This window comes from Pleurodeles waltl, chromosome 3_1 (assembly GCF_031143425.1).
Source record: "Pleurodeles waltl isolate 20211129_DDA chromosome 3_1, aPleWal1.hap1.20221129, whole genome shotgun sequence".
NCBI lineage: Eukaryota > Metazoa > Chordata > Amphibia > Caudata > Salamandridae > Pleurodeles > Pleurodeles waltl.
Window position 1 is genome coordinate 561,188,280 of NC_090440.1, and position 21,692 is coordinate 561,209,971.

The 21,692-nt window shown below is 43.1% G+C and overlaps 1 protein-coding gene across 3 annotated transcripts in view; it reads right to left on the reverse strand.

The window, feature by feature from the left end:
• The window catches only part of GOLM2 (golgi membrane protein 2), a 446,718-nt gene that overhangs the window by 224,537 nt on the left and 200,489 nt on the right, over positions 1-21,692 (reverse strand). For all 3 annotated transcript variants that reach the window (XM_069222964.1, XM_069222962.1, XM_069222963.1), the window contains exon 6: positions 14,118-14,201. In XM_069222964.1, the coding sequence (XP_069079065.1) occupies positions 14,118-14,201 (84 nt within the window). The remainder of the gene's footprint in view (positions 1-14,117; positions 14,202-21,692) is intronic.

Below are 21,692 nucleotides of genomic sequence, written 5' to 3' on the forward strand. Positions count from 1 at the left end.
GCAAAACATTTGTACTGTACCTGAAAATTAACACTGAACTCGATACTTGGGTATAGACTTAAGTCGTCCATTAAAGGGGTTGAGCACTAGCAAGGTCTGTCATTGTATCAGAAGCACATTGTCCACATACTTAGACACATTATAGTTCTATATTATAATATGTGTTCATTCAAATACTTTATTTCGATTACCAGGGCCATGAAAGTGCAAAGGATGTATACAGAATAAATAATTAAAACAATACAAATGCAACATTACAGGTTCATAATACTTGAGCATTACATAAATTACAATGCAAAAGCATAAAACTTCACAATTCAGCACTAATACAGAAAAAAATATGTTCCCAATGTACCAGTAAGAGAGGAACCATTACATATTAAAATAAAAACAGAGCACACAAGATCATCAGTCTGGTGTGGAGGGGAAATAAATGCCTTTCTACGACGCAACCACATCACGCCCAAAAACATGACTAGCGGTATAGCAAATGCTAAACTACAATCATTCCTTAGAATGCAAAGAGCAACAAAATGACTGAGGGTACCTAGTCGTCTGCAAATAGTAGCTAGCCAGGTTTTATGAGGGTGAGCAAAAGCTGGGCAGGCAAAGACTTTGTGAGCTACACTCTGTTGTAGGGGGACAGATGGGACATGCATCAATAGCCCCACCAGTCCGCTTAGTTATAAACGATTGCAACAGAAGTATAGTTTCCTGTCAACAGGAACAGTCACCTGATCCCAACATAGCTCGCGCTTCATCATTGATTTAAAATCCAGGAAATTGCTAACCAGTAAATAGGACTCAGCCTTTCTAAAATCGCTAACTGCGACAGCTGCCCAATATGCTGACTTCAGGTTATGTACAGACAGAAATGTAGTATTTGCACGATATTCTCACAAGTCTATCATCTTTAGCTGCCACATCGAATAGTACATTTCATACTAATTGGCTCTTCAAAATGTTCTACGGTGAGGGCACACACTAATGGTGAAAGGGAACACCTTTGTCTTTTACCTCTAGAGATGTCCATGATGGGAGGGGAGTTACCATTTACCATTACTGTGGCTGTGAGAGTCTTATAGCCTGCCAGGGCCCATTTCCTAACTTTTGGCCTATAGCCAAAACTACCTGTCATCTCCACCCTAAACTGCAATTTGATTTTGTCTGACACCTTTTCCACAAGCAACAAAAGCAGAAAAGTGTCCTTTTGGACACTGAGGGTAACATCCAATATGTATGTTTTTTTTCTGTATTGTCTTGGCTTTGTCAGTTATACATGAGGCCTAACTAATCTAGTTAAACAAGGCCTGGGATAAGTGGGACTAGTGTAAACATTTTCACGCCTATGATGAGTAATGGTTTAGGCCTGTTTGAATTACACTGTTGGTTCTTTACCTGGGTTTTAGAAAGACAATTAATTGTGCTTCTCATATGAGTATTAGTTAAGGGCTCAGCATAGTGACCCAGAGATTTGTCAACAGTGGAGCCAGAGGCCCACAAAAGGTTTAGTGGAACAAGAATGTGATTCCACCAGGGCCTGGAGTCATACACGTTTTGAGACCTTTAAGATTTGTATCAGAAGATCTAATGTTAATGCCTGTTCATAAGTCAAGTGTTGTAGTTGCGATACTTTTAAATACTCATTCACCATATTCAATGGACAGTCTTCTGCTTGACAAAACAGTTTACAAAAGGAGCCAAGATTTCCTGCTATCTCTCTATAAATATTTCTCAGTAAAACTTCATCATCTCTAACTTTAACAACCTTATCATTCATAACGTTCGCATGGAGGTTGGAGGCAGCCCGCTTTGTTTCTCCACTATAGTCATGTTGTTTAGTCTTAAAGTGCATGTATTCTGCCTTTTCTATGTCCAGTGCCCTAATTACTATCAATATGGAAAGCGTTTTCATAGCACCTGCACTTATATATATGCCTGCCAATTCCACTATCTGGGTTTCCAATTACTCTCTAAATTCTGCTCTAGCTTTATTTTATCTGGGTAAGGCCTGTCCCTAGAAATTTGTCTGCAGAAGGGGAAGGATGGGTGGGTTTGTAAGGAATGTTTGGCTAGATAGAGTTTCTACCAGATAATGCATTACTGAAGGTAAGTAATTTGTTCATCTGATCGAGACTTCTAGCCACAGATTCCTTACCTTAGGATAGATGCCCAGGAAATGTGTTATACCTAATGATACAATTTCGGGTAATCCAAAGAATGTAGTTTATTCGTAAATAACAACCCAAAAACAGAGCTCATGTCCGGCTCCCACTGATCCAACCGCCAACGTCCTACCCGGAACTTCGGCACCACCCAGGCTCCAGAACGCGAGTCTCGATGCTACCGAAATTCCCGGCTTAGCGCATGTATTTACATTTCAAGCATTACAACACATCCCCCCTCCCTCACAAAACATCCCAATGACAAACAATGATAAACAATATACAGAAGAACAAGATGATAACATTTTTCCAAAGTGGTTAAATGTAACTTGGATGAATTCTTGAGAGTGGTGACACCTGACGTGCTACCATGAAGTTACCACAATATTTCTAATATCCAAAACAACAAAAACATAACAAAAGAGTCACGTGGTATAGTCTTTCATCCAGAGAGGTTTGGAACGTAACCTGGATGAAACTTTAGGGTGTGATGACTCCTTAGATGTCCCTATGAACTTTCCTCTTTGTTCTTGCAAAACAGGAAAGTTGAAGTTTTCCCCCACTCCTTTCCACTTCACGATCCTAGACATGCTCCATGTATCTCCATTGTCCAGAATCACAACGTTTCCCTTTATTTCTTTGATACAAAAAGGGCCTTTGAAGACAGATTTCCCTTTGGTTGTAAAGCAAGGGCTCTTTACTAACACCACATCCCCAACCTTCCACTGAGCATGAACAACGCAATGTTTAGAATCGAAACGCAATTTGTAATTACATTGATATTTCTTCCTGAGACTAGGTGCCATGTCAAATATCTCCTGATTAAGATCAAAACGAGCTGAATTGTTAACAACCCAAGCTGGAAACAACCTAGAGCAACCTAACCTTCCTCTCATGTATTCAAAAGGAGCTATGTTGGTGATGCTGTTCGGAGTGTTACGATATGCCCACCACAAGTCCCTTAGAAGACTATTCAAAGGAGTTCTAGTCTCAATAGCTTCTTGTACGCAAGCTTTGACCATTCTGTTCATGCGTTCAGCTAGACCATTAGCCTGTGGTAAATACAAAGCCGTCTTCAAATGCACAATAGCTAGAGAGTCCAAAAAATGCCTCATCTCTTGTGAAGTCAACTGTACTCCATTGTCTGTGACTAAATGGCTAGGTAAGCCCTCCTTAGAGAACTCCTCCTCAAGAAACTCAATCACGGTACGGGTATTTACAGAATTCACACATTTGGTCACTACCCACTTGGACGTATAATCCACCAAAAGCAAAACATAATGTTCATTCGCTGGTAGGAGATGGAAAGGACCCATAAAATCAAAACCTAATTTCATCCAAGTTCTCTCAGGAACTTCTACAGGAGACAGTGGAGCTCTCGTCACAACTTTGCTTTTGTCATTACTGGCACAACTCAAACAATCCTTCACAACTGCCTCAGCCTCACGGTCCAACCCTGGCCACCAGTAAATGGCTCTAAGTCTAGACTTAGTTAAACTCCTACCTAAATGCCCTTCGTGAGCTAGATTCAGAATCTTGTTTCTCACACCCTCAGGAGGTATGAGCTTGCCTCCTCTAAAAAATTCTCCTTCACTGAGGGAGAGTTCATTCCTCACATTCCAGAACCCTTTCAAAGAGTCAGGAACGTCCTTATACCCTGGCCATCCCTTGACAATAAACCCTTCAAGTTTATGTCTATCCAAATCCCTAACCACAGCCAACTTCCATTCTTCTTCATTAATAGCCTTTTCTCTCACCCAGCTGATAGTAATCTCCTCACTCACATCTTCGTTACTGTCGACTGAGGAGCGGGACAGAAAAACTGCTACAATATTCCTCGGTCCAGGTACATACTCTACAACAAAATTGTACTCCAATAAACCCTCCGCCCACCTTCGTATTCTAGGAGTCAACATCTCACTCTTTTTAGGGGTGAAAATATGTACGAGAGGCCTGTGGTCCGTTCCCACTACAAAGGGTAGTCCCCAAAGATAAAACTTAAAATGCTTGATCGCCCACATACACGCCAGAGCTTCTCTTTCTATGACAGAATAATGTTGTTCTGTTTCATTAAGGGAACGGGAAGCAAAAGCAATTACTTTATCCTCACAACCCTCCTTCTGGGTAAGAACAGCCCCCAATCCTTTAATACTCGCATCAGTGTACAGGTATGTTTTAGCACACACGTCAAAATGCCCTAAGGTAGGCATCTTCCCAATACTACTCTTTACAAGCGAAACAGCAGTCTCACACTCCTCACTCCAAATAAATTCACAACCCTTTTTCAACAATGCTCTCAATGGTTGAGTCACACTAGCGAAATTGGGAATAAATTTGGAATAATATCCTGCCAACCCTAGAAATGACTTCACACCATCCTTATTCTCAGGCTCAGGAGCACGGATTATGGAATCAACCAACTCCAACTTCGGTTTGATTCCCTCACCAGAGATGGTATGCCCCAAGTATGTTACCGAGGTAACTCTAAATTTACACTTTTCTTTTTTTACAGTAAGACCGGCCTCTGCTAATTTGCCCAAAACTTCTCTTAATATTTTGTCATGTTCTCTCACCGTTCCACCGTGAATCAATATGTCATCTTGAAAGCATAATGTGCCAGAAATACTCCCTAAAATCTTCTTCATTATGCGTTGGAAACACGCAGCCGCAGAGGCCAGCCCAAAAGGCATCCTCAAAAACTGAAACGCACCTAAAGGTGTTACTAAGGATGTGAGATGCCTGGACTCAGGGTGCAACACTATCTGATGATAGGCCGAGGATAAATCCAACACACTGAATACCTTAGACCCACCTAAACATGATAACTCTTCAGTAATATTTGGTAGAGGTTGACGGTCTATCCAAATACACTTATTAAGGTCCCTGAGATCAACACACATGCGGATCCGTTTCCCATTGTCTTTCGATGCCAAAACAACGGGGGCAAGCCACTCCGAGGATTCTACTCTTCGATGACACCTGCCTCTAATAACCTGTCAAGTTCAACTTTCAATGGCTCTATCATCAACTTAGGTACTCTCCTGACTTTGTGAACAAAAGGGGTTACGTTTTTCTTAAGGATAATTTTATGTTCAAAATTTGTCAAACAACCTAATTTATCGCTGAACACGCTAGGGAATTCCAAACAAATTTCTGAAGGTTCATCTACCTCAGTCACCACCATAACCTGGTTCTCTGAATTAGGATCCAATTTAATACCCATGTCTCGTTGGTGGCGCCAACCTAGTAAATTATTGCCCCGTTTGGCCACGTAAACCTTCCCCACAGTGCTTCTGTTTTGAAACCGAATTTTCATAACCTTATACCCCACTACATCAATTTTGGCACCTCCATAACTGACAGGGTTGATGTCAGGTTCAATAAGCAAATTCAAGGTCTCTCCAAAAATTGTCTGCCAGTTCTTAACGCCAACCATGGTATATGGAGAACCCGAATCTGCTAGAACAGATACAGCCTTATTGTCAAGTTCAATAATACATTCAGGCATGATCACTGGCCCACCATCAATCATACTAACGTTATGTTCCACTGAATCAACTTCTTGCCCAACATATAAAACAACTTTGCTAATATTTCCAGTGACCGAATCTATGCTGTTTTTGTCATTGTTGCACACCCTGGCATAATGGCCTTTCCTTCCACATTTTCTGCACACAGAGTTTCGTGCAAAGCAACTAAGACTATTTGCTGCATGACCCATGTTACCACAGCGGTAACAACGTAAAGATTTACTGTCTCTTTTTTTTTCTTGATTAAATGTTTGCGTCTTGTTGTCTATGCCAACTCTCAAAACTTCTTCTTGGATTCTCGGTTCTTGAATCACAGAGAGATTGTCTCCATCAGAATGATTCATTTCTTTGATCCAGTTACTAGTACTTTCCATGCCTTCAACAATTGCAATTGCCTCTCTCAAATCAGGATTCTTAGTCAACAGTTTCTCCTGTACCCTTTTGTTGTTGGTGCAACGCACTAGTTGATCACGTATAAGAGAGTCTGTAATCTCACCAAATTCACAAGTGTGCGCTAATGTACGCAACGCAGCAATGAAATTTCCCACACTTTCAGTATTGCCTTGGGATCTGGCAAAAAACGTATGTCTTTCCAGAACGACGTTTATTTTGGATTCAAAATGGGTTGCTAACATTGCTACCGACATCTCGTAGACATCCCTGGGTTCACCATCAGCTCCACCAATTGTCAAAGGTTCCAGACTGTCATATATGTTCCTGCCTTCAATCCCAAGATTGTGTAGAAGCACAGCTTGTTTTCTAGCTGGGGAAAACTTTTCACCGCCTATGGCTATAAGGTACGAGTCAAAAAGATTCTTCCATCGCAGAATTGGATCACCTTTGTCCAGTAAAAAGGGAGGTGGTTGAGACATTGTTGGTGTAGCCATGGCAATCAATGAAAAATATATATATATGTATATAGTGAGTAACCTTATATTCCAACAAATGCTTACTATTATATTGTTGATAAAATCCTTAAGGCAGTAACGCAGTAATGAACATTCTTTTTAGTATTTTGTAAAATAATTTAGAACTACAGTTAAGAAATCACAACAAGCTACTCATTACAAACATTTCAACACTGGATGTAAAATTTCCCCAAAAGGGAGTCAATGGACGTAGTCTAGTTTATTTCTCGATGTTCGAAATCCTGCCTGGCAACAGCTGAGGCCAGAAAACACGTAGCGTTGAGCCAATTGCAATCGTTGTAAAATAACTACCCACACGATGAAAAACAGGATATTACCACAGAATAACAAAGAACAGCTGACCGTGAATCCGGAAGAAATAGGCAGCGGCGGCTTGAACAAACTGCGTAGCAGCAACGGAGTCAGCCACGCGCTCACATCCAAAACAGGAGAAGTGGCGGCTTGACGGCTTGAAAATGCTCAAAAATGCTCCAGAAACGGAAGAATGAATACTAAAGACCTTCAGAAACGGTGGTTATTCCCAGTATGAGAGCCGGTCGTCGGATATCCAATTGAAACCTGCAGCTTGATTTGAAAACAAAACAGTACGTGGGTTCCGGGTTGTTAGTCTCCCTCGTCGCCAGTGTTATACCTAATGATACAATTTCGGGTAATCCAAAGAATGCAGTTTATTCGTAAATAACAACCCAAAAACAGAGCTCATGTCCGGCTCCCACTGATCCAACCGCCAACGTCCTACCCGGAACTTCGGCACCACCCAGGCTCCAGAACGCGAGTCTCGATGCTACCGAAATTCCAGGCTTAGCGCATGTATTTACATTCCAAGCATTACAACAAAATGCCATCCCTGGAGGCGGGTATGTGGACCAATTTCATGTGAGGAAGTCCTGCAAGACTGAACAGGCCAAATGCCCATCTTAACGGACCTCACTGTCCAGGCAGTAGTGTTTATGTGTGCAAGGAGGCCTACGTTGCTGCCTGGCAAATGTCCAGGTCCAGCACTCTACATGATAAGTCAGTGGTTTCAGCGTGGTGAAATGAGCCTGCAAGCCTTCAGGGGGGTGCATCTTGGCCAGTGCGTAGCAGATCTTTATACAAAGCACAATTCATCAGGAAATGGTTCACTTCTGCACGGCCCATCCTTTCTTCATTCCGACATACCCCACGAAGAGTGTGAGGTCAAGGTAGAACGACAAGATGATGGAGTCAAGCCTCCTCCTTGAAGGGGTGTGGCGGAGCGTAAAAAGTAGGGAGAGTGATGGATCGGACTACATGAAAGGGAGTAACTACTATGGGAAGAAAGGAAGCTCTTGTACGAAGCACCAGTTTATCTGGGTAAATTGTAAGATAAGGAAGCTTGGATGACAAGACCTGAAGCTCGCTAACCCTCTGGGCAGATGTTATTGCCACAAGGAAGGCCATCTTGATGGTAATTAGCCTTAAAGGACAGCTGTGAAGCAGCTCAAAGGGTGTGCATATGAGGAATGTAAGAACAAGACTAAGGTCCTACTGCGGCATAAAAAAGGGGAAGGTGGAAACATATTTTGGAGACCTTTCAAGAACCCATTTACAACGGGTGATTTAAAGAGGGATGGCTGGCTAGCAACCTCAGAAAAGCAGAAATTGCAGAGCGACAGCCCTTCACAGTGCCCACAGCAAGGGAAAGGATGAAAAGAAGACCATGAGAAAGAGGGGCAGAAAGGGGATCCAGTTCCCTTTTTGTACACCATGCCACAAATGTTCCTCAATACCAGGTGTATATCATATTGGTGGAGGGACCACTGTCTGCCAAGATAACATCACAGACTTCAGGAGGAAGGTCGAAAGCTGTTAACTGCTGTGGCTCAATCTCCACACAAAAAGGCAAAGTTGCCAGTTTGGGGTGGAGAACCTTCCTCTACTGCTGCAACAGAAGAGTCTCTCAAAAGAGCAGCCTGACTGCCGGATCTGAGGATTGAGAACCATGCTTAACAGCTTGGGATACCAAACTTTCAATGCCCAGTTTTAGCCACAAGGATGACTTGGGCCCGGTCATTCCTAATCTTCTTGAGAACTCTGAGCAGGAGTGGTATGGGCGAAAAGGCTCCACTCGAGACAAAAAGCATTACGAGCTACAGCCGCTTTGGAAACTCCAGCATGCAAAGCTGCTGACACTGTGCGATCTCAGCAGTGGCGAACAGATCTAACCAAGCCTCTCCCCACTGCAAAAAGAGTCCTTGCACCAACTCCAGATGGAGACGCCATTCGTGATCCGCTAGGCATCTGCGGCTGAGCTTGTTAACTCTGGCGTTGACAGCCTGCCAGATGTTGATCACCAGGGATACGCCTTGATGTTCCAGCCATATCTAGAGTCCCAGGGTCTTTTGACAAAGGGTCCACAACCTCAACTCACCTTCTTTATTGCAGTATCACATGACGGTGGTGTTGTTCATGAACACCTGCACTGGCCTTTCCTTGATGGGGTGTGGTGGAAAGGCTTGCTTGGAGCTCCAACTGGTTTATGTGGAGTCCGGATTCCGCTGGAGACCAGAATCTTCTGATCTCCACCTCTCCCAGATGGCCGCCCTATCCCAGGAGTAACACATCTGTCACTACTGGTTGAGGAAGGGAGAGGGGCCTGCTGCTGATCCACTTGCGGTTCGTCAGCCACAACTGCAGATCTTTGAAAGTTCCCCCTGAAATTTGGACCCCCGTTGGAGAGACTCCCCAAATGCTGCACCCTCTAGAACTTCAGGTCCTACTGCAGAGCCAGCATATGCCACCAGGCATGTGTTACCAGCACAATGTAGAAGTCCATGACTCCCAGCAGACTCAGAGTCAGTCTCACTGAAATCCAGAATAGTGGCTGAAACAAAGGTATCATAGCCTGAAAATCCTGGACTCGCAGTTCGGGAGGCTAAGCCCATTAGTGTACACGTCTGTGACTTTGGCACATAAATAGTGAACTGCAGCGAGTGCATGAAGTCCACTGTAGTTTGGAGGTGGGACACAACACCCTGGGGCAAATCCACCTTTAAAACAGCCAGGAAGACTGGTATCTTTGATCTCCGCAGATGAACTGCAACCACCGCCATCACCTTGGTGAGCACCCAAGGGTCGCCGGCGAGACCAAAGAAGAGGATGGAAACCTTAAAGTGCTCGTGGTCTAACATGAACCGCAGTTAACTGTGGGAAGGCAGGATGGGGATATGAAAGTATGTGTCCTGCAAGTCCAACACTACCATCCAGGCTCCCCGTTTGAGGGCAAACAGGAGCTGAGCTAGAGTGAGCATTTTGAACTTCTCTTTCTTGAGAAAGAAACTGACAAGGTGTAGATCTAGGACAAAATGAATGCCTCTGTCCATTTTAGGCACCAGAAAGCAGCGGGAATAGCAACCATTGTCGTGTGGTTCCTATTTTGGTAATAAGACTGTGTGTTTTAGGGTGGCAGCACCACAGAGTGTGGGTGACTGAGTCGGTCCTACACCACCTTGGAAGCTGAAGACCTGGTTCCGGGCTAGCCCGCAGTGCCTCAACCAACCCTAGAAAGGAAAGGTGGTTTGTGGGAACCTAAACCTGACACTCTGACTCCTCAAGGAAGTCATGGTAAACAGATCATAGCCATTTGCTCAGTTACTCAGTGACTCACACATGCCAAGGCAAAACAAGAGGTGCAAAATGGATTTCTATGAATTTATTGAAGCAACTGCAGCCTATTATAAAAAGCATGAGCTGCAATAATTAAGCAGATGAAACATAAATCAGAGATCATCATAACAATTGGTGTGAAGAAGATAAATAGCCCCACCATCTTTGTATGATCCTAAAAGCCTACAGAATACTACCTACACCCTATGTCTAAAATCTGAGGGCACAGCAGTGGTAAACCTTCTGCCTATCTCAGTCTATGGGAGGGACCCCGACCCCATACCTGAAAAAGCTCATAAGGATCTGCCTGCTATCTGGATGGTAGTCATCTTGGACAGCTGAAAAGTTAGTGCCAGGATCAGCAAAGCTGTCAATGGAATGATGAGCATCGCAGGATGGTCATGACTAGAATGCTCTCATCCCCCTTTAGGCCTGTATGGTGTTTATATAATTAATCGTGTAGTGTTCTAATAACAGGCCTGATGTATTAATGTGTCTAGGATCCGGGGACCGACCCTTGTGCTCCTGGACTGGCAATTTGAGTTAGAATATCATGTACCGCACATGACAGCATTGAACAGGTTACAAAGTGAAATGTGTAAAAAGGGCCGATAAAATGTGTAAAAGCCCAAACAAATGTGTCTTCTAAGGAAGAAGCAGCTGATTAAAATATAAAAACAACCACCTAAAGGCTAGCTGTGCTAAAACATATGAAATGAATAAAAACGTGTCTATGAGTAAAAAGTACAGGCCTAATGGTAAAATAAGGGTGTCCAACCCAGGCACTAAGGAGAACCCACAACACCATAACCTATCTCTGGCATCAGCACTCTCTGTATGGCTCCCTTGGCCAACAGAGCCATCGGTTCCTGGCGGGGAAAGGATAGGTGACCCTCAGTCAGCCTAACTCAAGTTTGTGGCAAGAGTAGAGGGGTGGTCATGAAGGGAAGGAGTAGCCCCTTTGGATGACCAGCTAATCCCACTGGTCTTATGTTACAGACTGCAAGTGGGGCAGTTGATGGTGAATCCTGCCGCCCACTTAGTGCCCATGATGGCAAGAGGGTAGATGAGGAGGGTTTGGAGACTGGTTTTGCCGGGGGAAGGTGGATTGACCCAACCACTAACTGCCTGACTAACGGGGTCCTTGTGAACCACGTCCTCAGCCAAGCAGGGCCTGGGAAACATGCATAGCTCGGTAGCTGGGGGGAATAGAGACGCAGCTGGAAGCCCCTTCCATGGCCATAAAAGGAGTGGAAGGGGAATTAGGGGTTACGAGGGGCTATCAAAAGACCCAAAGACCATTGCGTTCCTGCCTTAAAGCGCTGCAGCGCTAAATATGCCTTTTCTCCGAAGAGATGAAAGCCATCAAATCGCATGTCCATAAGTGATGCTTGGACATTCCCAGAAAAGCCAGTCGTCCTCACCAGGTGTGGTGTCCGAATGCCACAGTAGATGAAACCACTCTGCCCAGTGAGTCAGTGGTATCCAGTCCACATCTAATCGTGAACTTAGCTGCATCCCTCCCATCAGGAATAGCCTGGGAAAGTACAGATGAGGCCTCCTCCAGAACCGTTGGCAGCACCTGCACAACTGTATACCACAGAGCATGGAAATAGCAGCCCAAAAGGCATGCAGGGTTCACGGACTGCAGTGCCAGGCTGGTGGAAGAAAACATCTTCTTCACTAAGGTGTCCAGACTCTTGGATTCACGATCCAGGGGAGCAGTAAGGAATGCATCAGGATTTACATGGGAGGTAGAGGCTTGGACTACAAAGCACTGGGGGTGGGATGTTATGTCCGTAAGTTTGGGTCCCCGGAGCGTGGTGGCAGGCAATCATCCTCGTCACGGGAGCCCCTGTCCTGGGCTTGGACCAGGTCCCAAGCAGGACATCAGTAAGAACTTCTTTAAAATGGAGAAGCTGTTCTGATGGGGACACTCCTGGGTGAAGCACTTTTGTCAGGTCTTGACTGCCACCAAAGGATGCCTAAGGTCCAGGACCTCTCCCACCCTCCTCACCACCACTGCAAAGGATGCTCGCTCCTCTGTAGCCACTGTAAGGGGAGAAAGCATGCCAGTATCCTGAGAAGTGTCCAGGCCGCTGGCCTTACCCAGATCCTCACACCAGTTCATTGTGTTATAAGGTATTCCTTAGGGACCAGCCACCTCTCCCAGAGTCCTGAGAATTGGGCTCAGGCTCCGACTTGGAAGGCATGGCTCCAGTCGGCCTCCGAGTAGGAGTTGGATGATGCCCATCAGGGTTTGAGTCAAGGATAAGAATGGGGGTGGTGCCATATATGGGCGCCAGGAGCATTGACATTGGGACCAGCACCGGGGAAGGTTGAAGTGGCAATGACCAGCACCTGTCCAGTTTGAGGAACAGATCTAAAAGGCCGGAGCGGCCAGCGCAGAACCATTAGGGGAACCTACCGAAGCTTTGGTCTCTCGGGAACAGCCTGCCCAAATATCAGGTGCATGGCATCATAGAACTGATGTCTTAGTGTGACAAGGATCGCGGCCTCAGCAACTGCTCCCGGGACCTTCCTCTCGACCGGGACCTCGATTGTTGCAGCGTCGCTTGTTGAGCCGCCAGAAGCTCGAGGCATGGCTCTCCTAAGGCAGTCAGGTTCATGGCGCGGCAATCAGCGTAGGCCTACCGGTTGAGGTCACGCTTGAGGCACCAGAGGTATACAAGATGCAGGCCCATCACCAACATCAATTGGTGACAGATGCCGCAGGGCTTGAAGCTGGCCTTCCATGTTGACATCCCTGCCACACCAGGAGGAAAAACCTCAAAAGACTTCGCCAAAGTTGAAAAAGGTTTAGTCAAAAAATAACTAAGGGGTAGCTCTTCTTCAGATCTGTGCTGACTGCTGTGGAAAGAAAAGAACTGACGTCCACGCGCCGGCGTGGCCCCTATATAGGCACCAGGCATGTCACTTTCAACGTGAAAGACATCACACTGAGGCGATCGCCATCACCTAACACCACACAGGGGCACTGCTCACAAAAGCATTTCCAGATCCAGTCTCACGCCAGGAGATCATTCTAAGATAAGAAATGTGCAGCTAGAAGTCTCAATCAGATCATAAAAAACTTAAGTACTGCCCCACTCTGTACAAGATTAGCAGACCTATGTTTTGGAGGAAAGGGTAGAGTACCTTGTTCACCAAACCATAAATCGGACCCTTAATCTTGTACATGTCCTATTGGATGTGAAACAGTAAGTGCAGCGAGTTTAAGTTGGCTCCACATATCTACATGCCCATGTTATCTAGCCATCTGTGATACCTCTTTGGATATGAACCTAATAAGCCCCCTCCCAGAGAGAACTTTCTTTAAGCCTGCCCATCACAAAATTTAGCCTCCTCTAATGATGATCTCTGCCTCCGACACGCTCATTCCTTCAGCTATAGCAGTTGTAAGGAATCTCTCGGTCTGCGTTAGGGACATATATTATTGCTTTTTTAATCCGGCCAGCCTTCACCAACAACAATAACACCCTCCCAGCCATGTCCAGGATCACCCTCATGACCTCGGATTGACATCCTTGTGCTATTATGACCGCCATTCCACTTGCATTGGTGGAGCACGATGAAAAGGATTGCCTTGGAATTCATTTAAATTTCATACCAAAACACTTTCTTTAGGTGTGTTCCCAGAGTAAAACATGCTGCATTTTGAGTTATTTAACAGGTTTGAAACAACTAATATTTTGGCAAGTGTACGGAGGCTTCTAGCATTAAAGTGCAACAGTTTCAGTGACACAAACATTGGACCTTCACCACACTCACACAAATCCTAAAAGTAATCCAGCATATGAGAAAAATGGCTACTGAAAATAGTTCGAATCAACTTTTCAGCTCACCAGTAGGAAAATCTTCTACATTTGCAGCCCCATTCTCTTCAAGCTCTGGCATGCCAGCATCTGATTCCCCAGGATTGACTGCTTCTGTGAGAAGAAATAAATGAAACCATAGCAGCTTGCACTTCTTAGCAATTTAGGTTTCAATCTTTTTTTGGTAATGAAAATATTTAAGTGCATATACTGTAGCATACAACAGCCCACACTTAGTACTATTTCTCTACATCATATACCAAAGATAGGCTGTCAGTGTTTTTTTGTAGACATCAGTGATGCATTCTCAGCATTTTACAAACCTTTTAAAATCAGTATTTAGTCAGCTGCGTAACCCACAAAATAAACAAAAACAGTTTTTCTAGTGTTTACAAAACATGCTGTTGTGATTCTTTTTTTACAACACCCATTTTAATTTATATGAGAACTAATGCAGGGTATGCGGTGCACTCCCATTAGCAGTGCTTTCAATGGACTTATGTTAGATTGTTCTAAGCATAGAAAATGTGTGTATTGCACCGTTTTCCAGATCTCATTACCCCCCTCACATCTCAATAAGTCTCACACCTATGTCAGGACTCTGCCTGGTTTACAGGGCTATTAATGGATTTGAAAAGTGCTATATTCAAATGCTTTAATAAACAGATTCCTGGATACAGCTGGAGGTCATTCACCTACTCCTTACTGAATATGATGACACTGTAGTGGTGATCAACCCTGCCAATAGTAGAGTACCTTGTGAAACCTTTAACATTTTGAGTTAGACCAGGTTCATTTGTAGCCCTGCATTGTAGGGCACCAGACATTTGATGCTTTAAGCATGCTCACCACTACTTTTCTCTGCTTCTTGCTAGACTACATTAAGGTGGGACTGCAGTTGAGTCGAAAATCATAGCTGCCAAGTGATCCCATGGCAAATGTCTCACTTCAAGACAAACTGAACTTTTCTTTTCATTTCAAGAGTGTTTCATTGACATTTTATGCAATAGAAAAATTAAATAACATACATGAAAAGAAATAATACATTGTATGGTACCATCAATTCAAGTGGGAACGGTAGTTTAGGATATAGCATGAGCAATTGGTTCACATTTATAGAAGTACAGGGTAGAGATAAATGTATTAGTTTGCAACGGTGAGGTAAGGTTAATCAGTGTATGTATTGTGACAGAGCAGTTTTTGATGTTATGATGAATGATTAAGGTACCTTTTTAGTAGGCAACTGAGAGAGCAAAAGAGCAGAGGCTAGAGAAGAGAAAAAGTGGGGAGGGGGTGGATGAGAGAATGATTGAGTGAATGCATGAATGATCTAGTGATCAGATGATTGTGGTTACATTGAAGAGTGAAACAAGATTTTCACCACAGTTTATCATTCTTCATTGGTGTTGTCTTCAATTAAAAGTTAAGTGAGTTACAGACAGTTCTGGTGAATTGGATCCATTCCCACCATGTGTGAGGGGATATTTTGGATGAGTCTTTCCATTCATTGAGGATAACTTTGAGACCAGGTGTGACTAGAATGTCTCATAGGAGACAGTCCTCTTTGTTTAATGCCTGTTAAATGTCAGTAAGGAGGATGCCCAGTGTAATAGAGGCTAAAGTAGGAGTCTATTTTGTATGATGTATTTGAGATATTGTATTACCGATGTCCTGCCAGAACGGTTCGGTGGAGGTGCACTCCGTTAGCATGTGTTTTAAGTCTCCTGTTTCCTTCTCAATGCTCCAGCATGTGTCAGCGGATCGGAGGCCTAGTTAACAAAGTTTGGCCAGAGTCCAGTGGGCCATACTGGCAATCCAGTATCTGCTTTGTGCTAGTGATGGGTTTATTATATTTGAAGTGAGGTTACTCCAGGTAGGTGGCCAGTCCGGTGGGACCTTTGGAGTGTTGTTGGAATCTGATAGTAGAGTTTCCCCACTTGTCTTGTTTTAGTTTATTTAGTGAGATTTTTGTGTGGGATAGGAGCGATTTCAGTTTGGAAGCTAGGTGACCACCTTTGGTAAATGTTCCTAATGTGTTGGGTGGGTCGGGGGGTTTGGAGGCTTATGTTTGGCTATAAGTGATTTTATTTTAAGGCAATGGTAAAAGTCTAAGTCGTATGGGTTCTGAGGGGGTGCCGATATTTCTCACCAGGAGAATTTGTTTTTCTGCCCATTTCTCTACATACATTTTTCTTCCTTCTAGTTTTAAGTTTTCATAGTGCCATAGTGAGACTAGACATGAGTGTATAATTTTGTTGGGTAATCTGTTGTCAATTGTTCAGAGTGCCTGTACTGTGCTGGATAGAATGTTTATAGAGTGGTGTGGTTTAGTTTCTTTGACGGTTAGAAATAAAGTGAGGGATAAGGGTATAGCCAGGGCGGTTTTAATAGCGAACCACGACAGCGAGGGGTTGGTGGTGGTTAGGACCCAGTGACTCCCCTGTTTAACTAGGAAGGCATGTTGGTATCTCCGGTAGTCGGGTAAGTTTAGGCCACCAAGTTTTTTTTTTAGGAAGTCCCAGTTTCTTTAGGGCAATTCTGTTTTTTTGTTTTTTTTGTTTTTAGACTTCCAGAGGAATTGGGTAAGTAACATGTCTATTTTAGTTTTTAAAAAAATTATAAAAAGTGTCTGAGAGGTATATAGGGGACCTGCTGGTTAAAAAGTGAATGAGGGGGATAATCATCATCCTGATAGATTCTATTATACCTCTCCAAGTAATGCACCTGGTTCACCATTTGTCAAAGCTGTCTTTTATGTTATTTAACATCTTTTTCCGTTGGGATCAATGGAGTCCTTAAGATTATGGGTGAACCATTTACCCAGATATGTTAGTTTAGCTAGGGCCCATTTGAGGTCATAGGGGCTGATGTGTGAGCTGTTGCAGTACACATTAAGAGGAAGAACCTCTGTCTTTTCCTTGCTGATGCAGTAGCCTGACAACTTAGAGTAGTCGCTGATGGTGGGTATGATGTGCAGCAAGGCTGAGTCTGCCTGGGTGGTAAAAAGGAGAATGTCATCTGCGTAGGCAGCTAGTTTTAATGGGCCTGATGAGAAAGAGATACCGGAGATGAATGGATTTTCTCTGATCAATGTAAGTAGGGGTTTTAGCGGTAGTAGAAATAGTAGGAGGGAGAGAGGGGATCTTTGTCTGGTTCATTGTTGCGAGGTAAAAGGGATTAGATAATTTTCCATTGATGCCTATTCTAGCTTTCGGTTGAAGGCGGTGAGTGAGGCTTCAAATAAGACCCACAAAACCTTATCAAAGGCCTTCTCTGCATCTAATGCTATTGTGCAAGTTGGTTGGTGCAGGAGTTTGCCTATTTCAATCGCATGGCCAAAAAGTCCAATATTATCCGCGCTGAATCTTCCTTTGATAAAACCTGATTGAGAGGGATGTTTTATGTTTTTTCGGGTGGCCTCTATTTTGAGGGCTAGGATCTTTGTGTATATTTTGCAGTCTGTGCTTATGGGGGATATGGGTCAGTAGTTCTTGGGATCGGATGGGTCTTTATTTGGGTATAACAATTATGGTTACCTCCATGGTGGAGCCCTCAACGGAGCCAGTGGAGGAAAAGTGGGCGCATAAGTCTTCCAAGGGAGTGTTTAAGGAGGTACCCCAAGTTTGATAGAATGACGCCGGAAAGCCATCTTGGCCCAGAGCCTTCCTGGCTTCCATTGTTTTTATCACATTTATGATTTCTTTGTGAGAAATCAGTTGCTCTAGTCATTCTTTTATTGACTCATCTATCTTAGTTACATTAATTTTGTTGAAGTAGATTAAGCATATGTCATAAGATGTGTTATTACTTTTGGAGTAAAGGGTATGTAATATTTTTAGAAGGTATTTAGGATGTCCTTCTTGTTTGTCGATGTGACGCTGTGTTTATTGGTTAAAGAGGTTATTCTTGTCTTTTGACGGGTCTGTTGTAAAGACACAAGTATTTTGCCAGCTTTATAACGTCCACAGAGGTGGATGCCTTTGTATTTTTAGTCTATTAGGTGGGCTTGGTTACTCAGAATCTTAATGTATTCATACTTGAGTTTAATTAGATTGTTTAATTGAGTATTGTCTTTGGTGCGTTTGAGATCTTTCTCTAATGCTTTTATTTTTAGTTCTAGTTGGTCTAAGGTTTTGTTGTCTAGTTTATTTTTCTTTTACATACGTTTAATCATATGCCCGCGGATGGTGCATTTCAGGGCGTCCCAAATGATTTGTGCATTTGGACCAGAGGACCTATTGAGTTCTATGTATTCATTGATCTCTTTTTTCCTTGAAGGAAGGTTCCTCTGTGAGGAGGTTGTTCATTCTCCATGGTTTTGTTCCTGATGTATTGCATGCGATATCATAGAGTAATGAAATACAGGCATGGTCTGAGACTAGGATTGGTTCAATGGCTGGGGAAGAGGTTGCTGGGACGTGAGTTTCGTCAGTTAAGATATAATGGATGGGAGAGAATGTATTGTGTGACTGGGAGAAAAATTAGTAATCTTTCCCTGTGGGATTGAATAGTCTCCATATGTCTTTATGTTTAAGAGAAATGTACATATTTGGCATTTGTTTATGGCACTTGGTCTAAATTGACATGCAGAGTTCCTGTCACGCATGGCGTGCTAGGGTAAATTTAAATCTCCTCCTAGAATCATTCTGCAGTTGGGAGGTAAAGTTGAGAGTTTTTTATTGAGATTAATCCAGAAGGTAGGGTTGTCGTTATTGAGGGCATAGATGCTCATGACTATAATTTCAGTGTTGTCCCTCTGTAATTTAGTAAAACGCCATCTGCCTTCAGTGTCTGCTTCTGAGGAGAGGATAGTGAGGCCAGAGGCTTTTGAGATAAGGGTGATCAGCCCATTCTTTTTTTGTTCGTGGCTGGGGCACAATATACGTCACAAACCCATGCTGTTTTTTCAGGTAGATTGCCTCTTTCATGGCCACCTTGGTTTCTTGAAGGAGAATGAGGTCCCCCTTAAGTTTATGGGTACAGTCTAGGATTTTCCATTGTTTGGTTGGGTGATTCAGACCCTTGACATTAAGGGAAGAGTATTTTTATGTTCTGCATTTTTGTGGGAGGTGAGTCTTCTTGTCAATGTAACCAGCTAATTGCCAGTTATTGTTTGCCGGTAAGGTGGGGGTGGGTGTGCTCAAAGCACAGAATGTGTGAGAGAGGAAGGGGAGAGGGCAGAGAGAAGGAAAAGGAGATAAGAGTAACACAGTCAAGGACAGGAGGAAAGATAAAAAGAAAATGGAGAAGAAAACAATAGTATAGTGATTGATTAAATATATGTATAGAATGGGGTGTGTTTTAACAGTCACGGCAGTAGGCAAGTATGGTATGTTTGCCTATATTGTATGGTGGCTGGAGTGCCTGGTGCTGTTTCCAAATTGGTGTCTAGCGCGTTAGTTGCCATTTAGTGGGAGTGCATAATAATGTGTATTATGTTATTTATATTAATGTAATGCAGGTATAGTAGACATAGTATATATAGAAAGTGTGGCTATTTGTGGGATGGGTGTTAGTTGGTGACACGTGTCATTATTTCTGCTGAGCTAGGTTTTTATGTCAACAGTTAGAGTTGTGAAAAATGGTACCCCATGTATTTCATGATTATGGAGTACAATATACAGTCTGCAGTAAATTCTCCACTTACTGTCATTATTGTGCTAACATAATATCAACGTAGAGCCAACAGAGTTTCAACGAGTTATCAGTAAGTGTCTACCTAGAGTCAACATATTATCAACCTAGTACCAGCATAATGTTCACATTAGTGCCAGCATATTCTCAACATAGATTCAATAGATTTCAAAGTGAGTTGGTCAAGTGACCCCAGGTTACTGTACTGGGGGTAGTGCGGGTGAAACACTAGTGATTTTTGTATTGTCCAATCTGAGTCAAAACGCATCATCAATAACAATTGGACAACTGCTAAGTACCCATTGGATAGCACTAAATTTGAATGATATTATCAATGTGAGGCTGGTATCAAAATTAATGTCAATATGAGATTAGATCAATCTAAATTATGTTGAATGTGAAAAGATGAGACATTGCAATAAATCCGTCATCAGGTTGAAGGCAATTATAAAACATCCACTTTATCCAGAGCAGGTTGAAGGTCTTTATGGAGATACAGTACCAGTCACTGAAGAAGAGAAGAACATTTTTACCATTAGTTAAAGTTAACAGTAGGATGCTAGGTTTATTGCTAGGGTATTAGAAGGTGCTAGTTAGTTAGTTGAGTTAAGGTTTTGTAGGTTGCTGACCACTCTATTTATTCTCTCTCAGTTTGAAGAAGTGGAAGCAACTCAAGTAAATATTTTGGCCAGTTATAGTTATTATGGAAGAATGAGCTTGTACATCCATGTGTCGATCCCATGGGTCGATCAGAGTTCTGCAGCCTTATTTGAAGAACGTGAATTGGGTTTCGTTTAGGCCGTTTGGGGGCAGACTTGAATAGCATTTGTTACTAAGTGAGTAGAACGTGAAAGTTAGTTGGAAGGATGTGTGTTACGTGTTAGCCATTCCTTCTGAGTTTTTAAGAAGTAATTTTCAGGTCTTGGATTTCCACCATGTAGGAGTCTAGTTCCTGAAGGGCTTCAAAAATGATGGTTTTGCAGTTTTAAGTTGTTCTTATTTGTGCAGGACCAATCAACTAAAATTGTATTGACAGATCTTTCAGAGCTTTCCTTTGGGAAAGGAACGCCTTACATTTCTTGACAGTGTTTTTGGAGTAATCTCGAGAGATCCCAATGGAGGCGCCTGACACTTAAAAAGGAAATAATGACTCATTCGCTCTAGCCTTTCTTTCTCTGAATGGCATTTTAGTTTGAAGATGCAAAGGTGTTTATCAGTGGTTCATGTTTTACACTGATGAGGGATGTTTCTCTTTCTCTTTTATCAGTTATTATAGGTTTAAACCTAAAATAGAACAGCCTAACCAAGGACACTAACAGTGCACTCAGTATAAGGCATTATACTTCCAATTCTTCCATGTCTCTCACTAACATTCAAATAAGATAGCCTTTCCACTTGGATTCATTCATCAGACTTGAGGCAAGGGATAGGGACAATGAAGAAGGAACCATTCAAAAACAGATTATAGCAGGTTGACTGAGAGCTACAAAAAAACAATACCTCTTATCTTGCAGACAAGCTTTTCAACTCCAGTGGTTCTTGACATACCTGCAGCCAAGACACCCTCAGACTGCAGACTAAGAAGTGTAAAAAAGAAGAAAAAGAACAAGGCAGAAAGCCTTTCCCATCTTTGCACCTAGTATCTGGAACAAAAGGCCCCTATCTATCAGGACTGCCGCTACACTGCCCAAACATAGGAAAAGAGCTGACAACGCACCTCTTTAAAGGACCTTATATCACAATGCATTATCAGAACACCAACCAGCTACCTCTCTTACAACTCACTGACTAACCAGTGTCACTAGTTACAGGGGTAGTCCCATTATCCTTTTCTTCATCTGGTTGAGAAAACAGATGACTTCCCTACTGCCGAATTCTAATCTTGGTTAGGAATATCGGTCAGTCCGCCAGCACCCAGGAAATTAGAACCTTTTTAATTTTCTGCTTCCAGGTTAGGGACACTCAGCAACA